Source organism: Chlamydotis macqueenii, chromosome 2 (genome assembly GCF_036417535.1).
Source record: "Chlamydotis macqueenii isolate bChlMac1 chromosome 2, bChlMac1.mat, whole genome shotgun sequence".
NCBI classification, from domain to species: domain Eukaryota; kingdom Metazoa; phylum Chordata; class Aves; order Otidiformes; family Otididae; genus Chlamydotis; species Chlamydotis macqueenii.
In genome coordinates this window covers 155907238-155922368 of record NC_141557.1, presented here as the reverse complement: position 1 = coordinate 155922368, position 15131 = coordinate 155907238, and the positions used below count along the sequence as shown (strand labels likewise).

Below are 15131 nucleotides of genomic sequence, written 5' to 3'. Positions count from 1 at the left end.
CTAGTAACTACTGACTCCTGGGGACCTCCACCTGCCTATCATCTCCAACATTTTTGAGGGTCCAACACTATGTGTGATTGCAATAACAAACAAACTGCAAAGGTCAAAGGAAAACAAAACACTTCATTCCAGTTCTCCAGTTCATTCCAGACTCAGTATTGTTTTTATTGTAAAAGTTTGCATTTAGTGTACAGGGAACAGTTCATTCCATTTGAATCTCTGGAGCTTTCAGCCCCTTCCCCAAAAAGCAGCCAAGCACAGCAGACTGAAAAACTGCTTGAGGATGGGCCAAACCACACAGTTCGAACGCTGACCAGATCTGTTTTCTGAAAGACTGAATGTTTCTGAGCTAGGATTTTGTTTCATGGTCAAATGAAGGGAGGATTAATCCCTTGGAAAATTAGTCAAGCCCATCTTCTTGTTCTAGCATTTGCACTTGTTCCATAACTTTAGGAGCCACTTGGATAGACAGTCTTCCACAACAAACCCAGCAAACCAGTGATTTGATGACATAATTTTGAAGATGTGACTTCAAAATAGGCTCAGTTGCAAAAAAATACGTTATTTGTGATGGTTTCACTGGTTTCCTGACCTCACAGTATAAAATGAGTATGAAAAAGGTTAGACTTTTTTTGATGAAAAAAGCAGGCACACACAGAGCAGCGCTGCCTTAGAATGACAAATGCTTCTCTTTCGTTGTTTTAGAAATACTTCTAATCCTTGCAGACATTAATTAATCAAAGGTAAGAAAACATGATAACAAATTTACTTTATTCCACACTTTGTAATATTTCAGCGTTATTGCTGCACAACATGGTCTCCTGCTATTTCGTGGTTAAAAGCATACCAGAATTCCAAAGTTCTTTTTTCCGAAGGCAGCACTTTCTGACTCAGGTGCAGAAGCTGGGTTAGGAAGAGAAGCAAATATGCATTTGAATAGCAGCAAGCTTTTATACAGTGGACTTAATACGCTTATTGTATAGCCAAGAAAACAGAGGCAGAAAGTTTAATAGAGTTTCAGCAATTTCTGATTTCCTTTTCAGGCCACTACATGAGGATGAATGATAACATGCTGGAGATTTCGTCAGTTTGGGTCACAGTAACCTGCCATAAAAGTGAGGTTATTAAGTGAAATCACACACATGGGGTAAGCGTGCTTTACAGAAGAGCCACAGAAAAAGCAGCCCAGGTTGTGGCAGATTAACCCGCCCTTAGCGGGTGGCTACACACAGCACTGTGAATACAGAAATACTGTTTACTCTGCAGGCGAGGGCCCATCTTTGCCATAAACTATTAGCTGCAATCCTTGCCAAAGAGCTGTTTGCTGGGAAACTCACAGAGCACTTGCAATGCTCGCTGCACCCTCTGAACTTAATGAGAAATGTGTGAAGGAATAATTTTCTTCCTACTGCAATCAGAGTTCCTTCCTGGCTGTCGTGTTAATCTATGAGCGTAACATTTTGCAATTCAGGAGCTGGTAAACAGACTTATTTTTGTACAGTAGTCCACAGGCCCGCACGTTTCTGAGCACTGTGCCAGGACTCTGCCGTCGCAGTCCTTTGCTCAGCCTTTCCTAACACCGCTACTCCTTCAGTCCTCGGGCAGACCCCTTGCACACACTCGTCTCCCTTCACCCAACTGTGTGAAACCCCTTCTTCCCGGCACGCTGACGCTTCGGGCAGCAGCTCTCAGCCGTTCACTGCTCCCAAAGCTCGTTCTGGAAGGGGATGTCAGAGCTGAGCCTCCCCCGGGCCGGGCTGCGCTCCTGGGGGAAGAGGGGAGCCGGGCTTGTGTGTGGGTGCGCCGGGGCTCCCCACTGATAGTTAGGGACGCCGTGCCTTCCGGGCACCTGGGCTGCAGCCGCGGCAAACGCCTGCTGACGGCACAGGGAAGAAGCGCGCAGCTCGGGGCCGAGCGGGCGGAGCCCCGGAACGGGTGGCGGCCCGCCCCGTGCTCCCGCTGGGGAGGCGGCGGCCGGCGGCGGCGGCGGGCAGCGCCGCCCGGCGGGCGGGGCGCGGGCTATAAATCCACCCCGCTGCCGCGGGCGGGCGGTGGCTGAGCGCGGCGGCGGGCGGCAGCGGCGGCGGCGGCGTGGGGAGAGCGGTACCGCGGCAGGTAAGGGAGGGTCCCTTCGTCCACCTACCTTTCTGTCCATCCACCTACTCCATCCATCTACTTATCCATCCATGCACCCAACCTCACAGCCCCTTTGAGGGTGCATCCTTGCATCGCTCTCCTCTTTTTTTTTTTTTTTTTTCTTTTCTTATAAATAAATCCCTTTCTTCCCAGGCCCTTCCAAGCAGGGCTTTGCCAGCGCATGAGCGGGTGGGTGGCTGTTAGCGGGGTGGTTGGTGGCTGTGTGCTGGAGGGATGGAGCAGTGGATGGGGTGTCTGGAGCTGTACCCCGACCCTTCTGTGTGATGGGGGCAGCTGCTGGATGCTGGTGTCATGGTCCAGGCTCCTCTGGCTGCAGTGGACTGGGCTGGTCTGGAAAACAGCTGTGAGACGAAGGCACATACTTTTTCTACGGAAGTTGACTACTGCCGCTTGTTGCTTGTGTCTGTGCTCTGGCAGCTCTGCGTTGGATTTGGAGCAGAGGATGGGCTTGACTGGTGTCCAGCCTTTGCTAGTCAGTTGTTTCAGAGGGGTTATTGTCTTTGTATGTGATGATAAGTGCAGTTTTCTGTCCGTGCTTCCAGGCGCTGCTCAGGTTCAGAGCACTTCACGGTAGTGTGTGCAGTGCGGATACAGCCATATACAGGGTCTGAGTAGGGAGGATGTTTTGGTAAGGCTTTACACTGTGTTATGGTTTTCAAACTGGCATTACTCACTGTATTGTAAAGACCACAGTGCCTGATTCTACACCCCATCTGCAGAATAGAACTTCCTTTAGGCTTCAGATAGATTCAGATAGAGCTATTTACCAGCTGAGCTATTCGGACACTTCTCGGTTATCTATTTAAATAGGAAATGTATTTTGAACATAGAAAATGCAGTTACCTGAAGAGGTCAAAGATGACCTGAAACTTTCTGTCTAGACTCTCTGCAAGGTGTTGCACTGTTTTGACTTCCTCTGGCTTTTTGTCAACTTTTTTTTTTGTGTGTGTGTGTCAAAGATACACAGCTGCTGAAAAAATCACCGTTCAGGGCAAGCAATGGAAATAGCCTGTAAACAGGAGCTATCAAATGCTTCAGGTAAACATGTGAGAAGGCTGCTTTGCTGGTTTTAGCCTTGGCTGTTACAGGTATAACACACCAAAACTTCAGCCAGTGGCATTAAGCTCATGCACTTTGAACTTGGCTCTGGGAACCTGTTGGTTTTTTTTTGGTTTTTTTTTTTAATTTTATGCTCTTTTAACCAGAGTCTAACACAGTTTGACGTAGAACGACTGTGTTTTTATCACAAGCGCTTGAGTAAATGGCAGGCAGCTAATGCTGTACGAGGTCCTGTGCGCAGCAAGAATTTAATGACTATGGACAAAGTGGTAAAAATCAGGAGTGGGTGCAGCAACAACGCTTCTTAAAGGTTTTTACACTTCCCTGAGTGCTAACAAGCTTTGTGCCATTCAAGAAGAAGAATATGTGAATATGTTCAGGAAGAACTGGTGTGTGTTTTGACATGGAAAATACAGATGCAGTGAAAACAGGTTTTAATGTAGTAACGAGAGACTACTTAAGGTATGTGTGGTTTCTGTACCTAGTATTTTTAAGTATAAACTGAACAGATGCCGTGGCATAATGGTTTGGGGAACTGGCGACCGCGACTTAGGAATCTGAGCTCCCTGCACTGCAGTTTAGCACATACCTGAATGGTCTGGATTTCAACTTTGAAAACTTTGAAACCAAAATTTCTGTGGTCAGTGAGCTGGGAGATGAACTTTTCCCCTTGAGAATGGGCACTCTGCAAAGTGGCAGGCCTTCAGCGAGCTTGGGGGAGAGGCATCTAGGAGGTCTTGACAAGCTGGGGCTTACATTGGTTTCCCTTAGGAAAAAGGATTTGTTTGCTGATTCCCTGCACTCATTGGCTTCTTTACCCAAGGTGACAGCAGGATAGAGATGTCAGTGTGTCAGGTGTCCACAGAATTTGGCAGTAGCCAAAGTGACGTTGGGTGCCCCTGCTGAGGGAGGGCTGCCACATGAGCCTGCCTGCGTTTGGGAACCAACGTCCGCACCACTATGAAGCAGGTCCTGTAAGTTTTTCTGTTTCTGCCCTGCACAATGCCTTTTGTGTTCGTGCCAAAATAAAAAAGAATGCTAAAACCATGACACATCATTTGGGTAGGTTGTATGAATGCTTACTGAAAACAGCAGGATTCCCCAATTTTCTTTACTCCAATGGGAGGTACTCTGCTCTTCGAATATTCCCTTTTGTACCTTGGGAGACACTTTGGCATGGGAGCCTGGTCCTTAAAAATACTTACAAGGTAGTTGAGTAATTTGCTCTTGTAGTTCACGTGGGATTAGCAGCGAACTGTTGTGAGAAATTCTTTGATTCGGATTTTTAAACCTAAGTGATTAGTTTGTTTGACCGAAGTGCAGCATACATCTTCTCATGACCAGCTTAAGGGATTTTGGCAAATGTCTAACTTCCCATAGAAAATACTGTTTTTTCACTTAACCTCATTAGAGCCTGAGAATCTTGCACAAAATATGGAGCATATATGTAATGAGGCATTTCCTGCTTTTATTGTCTCAAAATAGACAGAGTGAAAGAAAAGGTACAGAAGGGGGTGAAACTGGCTTGAAGTTCTTCAGAATGAAGGCAACCAGAAACTGTGAAACTCCCAAAAACAATACAAATTCTAATGATGGTGGATCAGCAATGTTTACACCACGCCTGAAGCTGGAAGCTTACAGCAGCAAAAGCCTGTTTGCTGTCGGGGTAGAGTACAGCCTGGGAAACGAGGGGCCTGAAGCAGCTCAGTCCCAGCAAGACTGACTTTGTCTAGTTGTTCTGGTGTGACCACCCAAAAGGGAAAAACCTTCCAAAACTCAGGAGGTGCACCTGCTTTATAGTAGTAGTGATGAAATGCTGGTTCTTGAGACCAAGCAGGACTTCCAGCTGACAGTTTGTTCACATCAAACTTCCACATTGTGTCACAGGGCCTAGAAGTCTCAGGCAAAGGTACAGAAGAGCACATTTTGTCCTATCCCTGTTTTGCTGAATGAACAGTACTGTATGCAGACTGCCCTTTAGCTTCGTCTTCTAGGTGTGAATTTGTAAGTTTACCTAATGCATGATGGAGCTGCCCGTGCAGTCCCATCAGTGAAGAGCTTTCCAGGACCACTGGGTGGGGAGTGGATTGCCAGCTGTCCGCAGGCCAAGGAAGCAACAGTCACCCCTCTGTCCAAAGCTCTGTCTCAAAAGTTGCCAGTAAGTTACTTGCTAGTACTAGACAGTCATGGGAAATGTCATGAAACTGTTTAAAAGGCTGAGAGGAAAGCAATCCTGTTTTCAGGTTTGGTGGCGTGGGTTGCTACAGATGACTAAAATCTGGGTTAGGCCTCTTGGAAATCAATGGCTATGAATATAATGGCTATTGAACTTGGTGCTTCTCTCAAATGGTGGTGGGGATTTTTCCTATCTGTGTCACTTCCAGAGCCCTGGGTAACTTCAGCAGGGCCGGTCAGGGGGAGGTAATCCCTATTGTTAATTCCCTTTCCCTGCAGAGCTGGAGCAGCAGTAAGGAGCCATTCAGAGCTTCTCCTGAACGTGTGATCGTGTGTCGTTAAAGTGTTATTAAGACGTAATTAAACTCTGTACTGAGCATCCATGAGAATCAGTACCATTATTCGCCATTTAATCCAGCACAGCAAGTGCTTGGAGAGCAAAGCCTGCAATTATCCAAGTTTCAGACTCAAATGTGCAAGCTCCTATGGTGGATGATGAGGGAGATGAGTTTAATTTTACTTCTAGCGAAGGGCTGCCGCAGGGTCGGGCCTGTTTTGTGTCCCAGCTGGCAGGAGAGTGTTGTCTTTGGATGATGCTCAGCGATTTGCTGTCAAACGGGGTGTTCTCCATGCCGAGGTGCTCCGCTGTGTGCTTGCTGGTGCACGACTGTTCTGCCCGCGCTGATGAAATTTTCCACAGTTGTATCTGTTTGCACAGGGCAGGATGTATGTCAATTCTACTGCTCTTATTTTGTGTGGCTGAACACGTTTCCTATGTTTCTTTTGGGTTTTGCGTGACTTCCTTTCAGTTAATTGTCACAATTTTAATATATCTTTTTCATCTGTCAGTCAGGTTTTTTTTCCCCTCTTGATAGCTGGAAGTTGGTCAGTGCCGATCTTCCTTTTCAAGCCCTGTTTTTAAAAGTGGATGTTCACTACTTTTCCAAGTCTTTAACTGGCTGCTTCCTGGCTGAACTAAGTATAGCTTCAGAAGTATAGGTCTTCTAGCGTCTTTTCTACTGCAGATGTGTAAGGCCAGTCTGCTAGTACTGTAGGGATGATGTAACAATTAATGGAAAAAGCAAACCTTAGAAGCTAGCGCAGCATGAAAACCTAGCTGACTGTAAACCAACTCTTTCCATGTGCTTTCAACCATCCCTTGGGATTTTTTTTTGTGTATATGTGTGGTTTTTTTCTGTCCTTGCCATTTCGCCACTCTTACAACTTGACTTCCTTAATATATTCTGATTTTTAGGAAGCAAAAGCTAAGTGATAAGGATCTTAATCTGTAATGTCCCTGATAGAGACTCTGTATGTGGAGGCACTGGTGTTCAATGCGAGAGCGGTAATATATTTTTTTATATATGAGTGTATTTATTGGTAGGCATAAGGTGAAATGGAAAAGAAATCAGCAAAGCAGAATGCAGCTTTTAAAGGAGATGTTATTTGTGGACACAGTACGCAGAGATCCAGATGGAAAATGCACTATTAGAGGAAGGAAGGATTGCTCTTAGCTGTGAGTTTTTTGGGTTGCTTCCTTCAGGAAGATCATGTGTACCTTGTCAGGGTAATGATGTAATTTTCCTACTGCCATAGCTTGAGTGCTCTAAACATGTTTTGTATGCATTGTATGTAACATATCCCTTCTAAATTTTAGCTTGCATTTGTGTCCTTGGACAAAGTTGCGACATACTGGGTTATGGGATTGGTCTGTGAAATAGAGACATTGCAGAGTTTTATGATGACCTTTTATATTTTGGCAAATTCAAAATACTGTTTTTTCATAGTTTATATAATTATAAGAACATTGCAATTTTTTTTCCATGTGAAACATACTGAATATTGCGAAGCTGTGTATAAAATCTCAGTCTTACATAAAAACTTGGGCAAGCAACTACAACCCCTCCTGTAAACAAAGCCTGGAAAGTGGCAGCTGTAAATTCTCTGTCTGATGTAATAGATGCTAACCTGGAACATGGATGGGTAAGGTTCTGAAAAAAGTCAGCTACGGATGAAGAATCGCTTTTTGCCCAGTTTGGAGGATTCTGAAAGGCCTTACTTTGAGAGGCAAGGAGTATTGTGGACTGGATGGTGCTGCCTTGGGCACTCCTTCACCAGCCCTATCTGCTGTGGTACAGGAGGCAATGGAAGACTGTTAACCCATATCTAGTCCAGAGTAGTTCAGCATGTGTAAATGCTTAAATTTGGGTAATTTTGTAATGGGACTTTCTTGGGAAGAATGAAAGATGTGTCTGTAACATGACCATTTGTGCAAAGTTTGAGTCCAGATTAAGATCTAGAATGCTAAAGTTCATCCTAGAAAAGGAGACTGGGAGCTCACAGGAACAAAATAATATCCATTAATTATACTTCCCTCCTCAAAACCCAACGACAACTTAGACACCTATCATGGAAAACTTCAGCTCAGGCATTTTGTCAAGTGTTGTAAAGAGAACTTGTAACAGTAATGAGCAAGCAGTTTTAATAGGTGGTAGAACAAGTTGTATACGTACTCAGAAGCTGTAACTCACGTAGTATGACCTAATGAATAAATGTAAATTAAGATTCAAAACATCAGAGTTAAGGCTGATGATCTAAGGTAAGTACTCATCTTTTCAACATGAACTTGAAAATCGAAAGCACATAAAAATAAACCACGAGGTACTTTCAAGGGTGCAACAAAGAGAGCCAGATAACATCCCTTATCTGAGTGTATGAGCAGCCTGTCCCTTCTGGAATAATCTCAGTATGTTTTTTGCCTCTAACATGCACAGAACCACCCACTTTTTGAGGCAGCTGCAGCTGGGCAGAAGCTATGAGCTGTTATAGCATGGCAGATTGGGAATGGGAGGGGGCAGGGAGCCAGCCTGGCGCTGGTGAGCTGCAGGAACAATAGCTTGTTTCTTCTCTGTTCAGACTGCAATCTTTGTGGCAGAAGCTGTCTCTTCCATGTTACAAAATGCTTCGTGCATCTTTGCAGTACTTGTTATTTAATCTGCCCCCAAAGCCCAGCCTAACACTCAGGTGCAAGGCAGGTGTCAGGATCTGTACCAATGTGTTTGGTACAGAATTTCAGAGAACTTCCTTAGGGTTTGCTGTCTGTCCCTCATGGAGTTGTGAAAGTATAGCGTAGGTAGTATTGGGGATTGCTACCACAGGAAAAAAAGCCCTGAAACACTGCAAGCTCTCCATTTCTGTATCAGCTAGGAGCAGAATAGCTGCTCATTATTTTGGGTGGACGCGGGGGACCACAGGGTCCCCAGCATAGGGGAGATGGGGACAGCAGGCATGTCCTTTGGTTGGCACACCAACCCTTCCACAGCTGATTTCTTCTCCGGTGAAGCATGGGAAGACCCTGAGCTTTCCAAGGAACATTCCTCATTGCATCCCACAGCGAGAGGATTGTGCAAACTGCATTGCAACAGTTTGCTTGCTCAATGTCTGCAGAGTAGACAGAAGGGTTGCTTCCAGCTCACTTGGTCTCGATGCTGCTATCTGTGTGCAGCTGCCAGAGCCTATCATGCCTGTGAAGAGTAACCAGCAGCTTTGTTCCCGTACGGGCACTGGCGCCAGTCACACAAGTGAAAAACAACCAGGGAAAAAGGACTGGAGGTCCTGTCGTTCTGACTGCATGGGAATGCCCAAGCCACAGGCCAGCGTGGCTGTGGGTGATGCTGTGGGCCCGCACCCATGCGTTGTTGGTGGAGCCTGGTGGGATCAGCCGCTGGCTCTGTTCTCGCAGTCGTCGCCGTCTGCTTGGCACAGGCCTCAAGTTTGTGGCTAAAGTGTTTGGGTTTCCTAATCAGACTGATTAGCACATAGGATAAATCTAAACTTAAAAATGGCTAAAACTAAGACCTTCATGGTTTTTGGCTTTAAAAATCACTTTTATGCCACATTATGCTCCTGAAACCCCACCTTTTTTTTTTTTTTTTTTTTTTTTTCCCAGACACCGCCTGGGCTCTTATTTTCAATGAGAGCCTTCACTAAATCATGGTGGTGAAATAGCTCACAAAGGAGGTTGAAAGGAAATAAAAGCAAATTGATTAGAAACAAACAAAAAAATAATTAAGTTCAGTATTGACAGTGTGCTGTGCTTGAAGAGGGCTGGGTGATGGCGATTCATGGACATCTGTGACTCGTAGGCCACGGGCAGCATAGTTGTTTCAGTTCCCTGATATTATTTAATTTAATGCTTTGGTTCCTGAACTTTTCTGATTTGAAACTTTAGGTTATTTAAGGCTTATGCTTCCAAGCTTCCTTTGTGTCAGGTTTTGCAAAAATATATTAACCATATAGTTGGAAATGGAGATGGTTGCCTATAACCAGAGTTTAAGGAAACCCAGATTCCCAAGCAGTTGAGTGTCTTCAACTTTTGACACTTTCTGCTCAACTGTTTAGTTGGATGCTGCTTAAATGTCAGAAGTAATCTATTTGGTTTCAGTTGTTGTTGTTTGTTTTTTTTTTTTTAAAGGGGAGGAACATCTATTAAAATGTCTGTCTTGATTTATTGTGTGGAACTATGTCAGAGAAAATCAGTAACTCAGTACACAAAAGACCTCGTGACACCAGTGCCTGTAACAAAGAGTAGCTTAAACAGGGCATGGTGTGGGCAGATGCTTATGCACGAACTGTTTGGGATGCTTGCAAAATGAATAATGTTCAAAAGAATCACAAAGAGGAAGATTAGATTTGTCAAATTTATTGTGAAATATCTGAAACATAAACTGCGCTTAATGTGCACTGTGGCTCATAGCCATACATGGGTGCTATTAACGGATGTCCACTTGTCTGCTTAGTGGAGAGAAGTTTTTTCAAGCTGCTCTCCAGTTTACAGTAACCATCTGTTTTTTTTGTTTGTTTGGTTTTTTTCTTGTTTTATGGCCAGTCAGGCTAGTTTACAGCATTTGCTGTTAATGACTGGAAGAGGTCTAACTGACCGTATGTAAGGCTCAAATGCTGTTTGAGCATCACATAACTTTCCTTGCCTCATTGTCAGAGGCTGAACGACTTGGTTATTTTTCTGACCTGTAACTGATGGGATCTTTGCCAATCAACTTCTGCAGAGCTCTGGGGATGTTTTAGCTCTCTTGTCCTTGCCTCATCCCTGCTTCTTGAGTAGTGCCTTAGCTGCTGCAGATGCACAAAGCCTTGAATTGCTTCCTCTGTCCTTCCTACCTGCTTTGGTACCTGAGCTCTGAAGACGCTTGTGGCTTTTGAGGGATGAAGTGCAGAGTGATGTGGTTGGCTTGGAAACACCTCCCACGTGTGGCCCTGGAGCCCAAGTCTGGTGTGGTCCCTCTCCCTCCAAAGAGCTCGGGAGCTGTGGCCATCAGTGCCCATGGTCTCCTCCCCCTCTGCTGTTAAAGCTCATGAGTATTTAATCCCACGTGTGAAGGGATTGCTGTCCCTCCTGCTTGCTCAGCTTGCAAGGATGGAAATGCCATCAGACTGCTCTGGTGAGGTTGCTCTTCTGTATATCAGTAGTCAAAAGGAGAATAATCTCTGCTGCTAGTGTTTAAACAAGCAGTTTTGAGGAAATTGCGTTCTTTATGAAATGCTCAGGCAGGAATCTTTTCCTGTCCTTTTTTATTTACAAGCTACCATGGAAAACAAAGTTGGCTATGAGGGCAGAAATAAACCCTGTAGTGCTGGTAGCCCTTTGTGGACATGAGGCCGCCATCTTGATGATGCACCCCGTGGCACAGACTCAGCCAGCCGTATGTGTGTTTTCAGCAGAATAAAGTGTGAAACCAGGAATCTTTGAACTTGTTTTGCTTCTGAGCTTGGAATTAATTTGGTTTAGGTAATTAATTAGAATTACCTAATACTTACTTATGATTGCAATATTACTGGTGTCTGAGGATGGATGGCCTGATGTGTGGCTTCTTGGCTCCTTTGTTGAGATCCCTGTTGTGCAAAGCCAGGCTGCCCATCCATCCTGTACCCCCTGCTGCCAAAACAAGCAATGACTGTCCCTCCAGCAGTGATGCCCTCAGCCTATAAGGCCAAAATAATCAGACTTGGTAAAATGATTCCTGAGCTGCTAGTCTTGCTTATGACACTTGCTCTGGTGGTTTTGGAGCAGTAGGATTGGGCTGGAATGCCTATGGAAAAGCCTTTTTTAATGAAATCAGTGAATGCAGTATTGCAAAGATGACTTCACCTTTCCCCGTGGCGCCCTTGCTTCCTAGAGACTGGTTTGCTGCCTTGCCTGCTAACTGGTCAAGGTAGAGACCAATCTTAAAGCACTTTGCCAGCTGCAAAGATGCCTTAACCTCTATTTTTTTTTTTTCTTTGTCAGAAGCATGATTGTTTTAAAACTTAATCTGAGCAGCAATTGTAACCCATATCTGGGTGCAGGGTGGTGGTGGCAACTTGTCCAGGGGAGGAGGACTTGGGACTCTGAGCAGGCAGAATTGGCCAAGTGGAGTGAAAAAAAAGTTGTTTTTCTCCAAGTTGGCAACTTTAGACTACTGCTTGCAGATATAAATGAACTTTGTCTTTTGAAAACTTCTGTGAGGCAAGCGCTTTGAAATGCATATAAAGGAATGCTTGTATGGTTATCTGTTATGGGGAGTTACGCGGTTACATTAGTCTCAAGCTACCCTGACACGTAGAGTGGGGAGCACAAAGCACCCCTTTAGAGATGACAAAATTTCTGCTGAACATGGGTGGTACAAAACCACTTCACCAGCATCTTTCTCTTTGGAAAATAAGATATTTTTTTTACAGTGGTGTCAGATAGCAGGGCTTTGTTTGCCAGCTCCCATGAACAAATACCGTGGTGTTGTGCCACCCTGTCGCAAGGCTGTTTCTTGGTAGGAATGTTTCAGGTATTCCTGATGCAGAGGAGGAAAATCCAGAGCCCGGAAATTCCTGATCCGAAAACATTATGTGGCTCCAAGATCTGGTATCTTTCCAAAAGTGAGAACTTGGTACACGTTGGGCTTTTGTTCTGCAGACTTTATGGCAGTCGTGTAATCTGCTGGTCAGCACTTCCTAGTGCTGGTTCTTTCGGAAACATAGAGCAACAACTTTGAACTATTATGAAAACAGAATTGTTTTTTCAAGGCTATAAAAGGCATCCATCTTGTTCTTCTTGGCACAGTTTTTTTTTGGTCATTTGTAGTCAATGCTCTGAGCCCCTGAAAATCTGAAACTATCCCGTGTAAACAACTTTCTTCCACAAACACTAGCTGTGGCTTTGTTCCCTGACTGGAAAACTGCAGGGGACCTGGCTTCTTTCTTTCCTCCCCTATAGGCAAAGCATGGAAAAATCTCTTGCATTTCTAGACCCTACTGCAGAGTTAGATGCAACATTAAGGCGTTATTTCTGTCTTAACAGAATTTGTTGAATTGCAAAACAAAAAAAGAAAAAAAGCCATTTGAGTTAGGTGCAATTGCATGTAAATCTTTTCAGCCTCCAAATATTGCAGCAGCATTCATTTCCCCTCTCTGCTGTGCACAATTGCTCACTGTAGAATGGCAGATTTCATAGATGGCCGTAATTATGAAAATATGTAACACTACTTCTGAAATGTCACTTGCAGTTGCTTGAAACTTTTGGCAAACTTGTTTTTCGCTTGTTCTTTGTGATTAAATTCTGTAAGGGGCAAAACTGACTGGAAAACCTGGAGAAAAAGGGTGCATCAGAGTGACTGCTGGGGAATTAACTCTGTCTTGACTCTACTGATTGTTTAAGCCTCTCTGGTGCCGTGTTGTAAATTTACATTAGAAATTACTTGCAATGGGGTCAGTTTTGTTCTTGTCTCCATGCCTCAGGTGGTGGGGTTAAATATTCTTGAAACATTTTTCTAAGATGAAAGTCTCCAGCCTAATTCTTTACCAAAAATCCACCTGATTGCATAGCTATAAAGAGGATTCCTAAAATCTGAAGCTGTTTGCACATGCACGGACACCAGTGTCTTTTCAGAATTAACTTTTAATCAGTGTGTGCCACTTCATAGCTTCCTGCAGCATCCAACCGTCTTGCAGGCTTTCCCACTGGAGCATCTTTGACCAGGGAAAAGCCCATTGAGTCAGCCCATGGGACAGTGTAAAAACAATGCTGCTGCCACGGCTGGCTCCTGGATACCCCTGTGGGCTGCACAGCCCTCTTGAGCACCAGGTCATTTGTGTAGACAGGGTTGATTGGCTTAAATTGGATTTAAATCAGGAGGTGGGAAGTCATGGTTTAAAGAATCTATTTTAATTTTGTTTCTGTAGTTTTACGCTTATCTTCAGGAAAGTTGTTAATAATTAAAATGTTTGCAGTTATGCTTAGTCAATAATTCCTAAAGGTATTTCAGCCTTTTGGCTTGCTTTATGAGTACACTTACTCATATGCTTCACTAGAGACCATTCTAAACTCTTCTTAAAAAGTAAATAATTGATCTGTTTTATAGTTGTGTAGTTAATAAATTTCTAATTTTGACCAAAGATGCCCCAAAACCCCATGATATGCATTTCTCCAGCAGGCCAGAGGATATATAACATGTTTTGACTCTTGTATTTGTCATCCTGCTGTTAAAACAGTTCCGGTATCTCTTTTGAGAACGGTTTCTGGTCATTCATCAGAGCCTCACAGGGAACAGCCCTCTGCCTCCAGCCCCTTATCTCTGTCAAGAGAATGAAAGCAAGCCGTTCTTTAACTCCCAGTTTGGAGTGGTATGGTCGCGGGACGGAGATGCCCACTGCTCCACCTGCCTCAGCAGTCACCGCTTCTGGGGTTGTAGCAGGTGCTTCTGCACTTTGACATAAAATTCCTTCAGCGTTTAAGTTAAATGCAAGCTTTGGTAAAGGTTTTTTTTTTAACATCAGTTTAATTTTAAGATTAAACAGCCATTTGGCCACTTTGGAAGTTTGGCAGGAATCTGGGTTCTGCATGTTTGGGGTGATGTGACCATGCTGGGGCTGGGGTGCTGCTTAGCTGAAAAATTTCCATGGGCGGAAACTTAGCATCTTCCATCTGACTCCACAGAATTGAAGTGTAAAAAAAAACAATTTCCTCTTCTTTGCAATCCTTCAGGTTTGGCCACGTCTGTGTTCCAAGTTCAACTTCCTGCAGACAAGGGCTGGGTATCGCGATGCCGGTCCTTTACTAGAGCAGGATACAGCAATCCTGTTCATTACTGTGACAGTTTTGAAAATAGTGTTATTGCATACACCTTCTTGGTTGGCTATACCTCCTTCCACCTGTGAAATGACTGTGTCCATGACTCTCTGTGCTGGTCTCTGCCCCATTTCCTTCACCATTCTTCCTTTTGAAGCTGTCAAACTTTTATTTGATCTTACAGTCTTAATATTTCTTTAATCTTGTATTGTTCAGGATTGTGTATATAAATAAACCAGGGAGATGTTTTACAAGAGATTCATAACCTTCTTGCAAAGGTCTCTTAAACTATAACTTGAGACAGTGGGTCATTGGCAGAGGGGGTGGGTGGAGCAGGATCTTCATTTGTTCCTATATTTAATCTTTGATGCAAGCTGAGAAGAATTTTTTTTCGTCTTTGCAGATATCAGCTACTGACCATGTCCACAGAGTTCCAGGATGCTCACCTTGCAGAGGTGAAACCTCTGGTGGAGAAGGAGGAGGTAATTATTTTAGAGCTTTTTAGTGCTTATGTGTTTTATTTCAGGAATGCGCATGTGTTCTTAGGTTAATTCTAAGGAGGGACAGGAGATGGAATAAGAGGGTGATTTTTTTAATAATGCAAAACTGAACCTTAATTATTTTC

At 44.2% G+C, this 15131-nt stretch overlaps 1 protein-coding gene across 1 annotated transcript in view; it reads left to right on the top strand.

The window, feature by feature from the left end:
* Positions 1-2026: 2026 nt before the first annotated feature.
* The window catches only part of NDRG1 (N-myc downstream regulated 1), a 38995-nt gene continuing 25890 nt past the window's right edge, over positions 2027-15131 (top strand). Inside the window, exons 1-2 of the mRNA XM_086741299.1 lie at positions 2027-2115; positions 14910-14988. Of these exons, the coding sequence (XP_086597425.1) occupies positions 14926-14988 (63 nt within the window). The 5' untranslated portion in view covers positions 2027-2115; positions 14910-14925. The remainder of the gene's footprint in view (positions 2116-14909; positions 14989-15131) is intronic.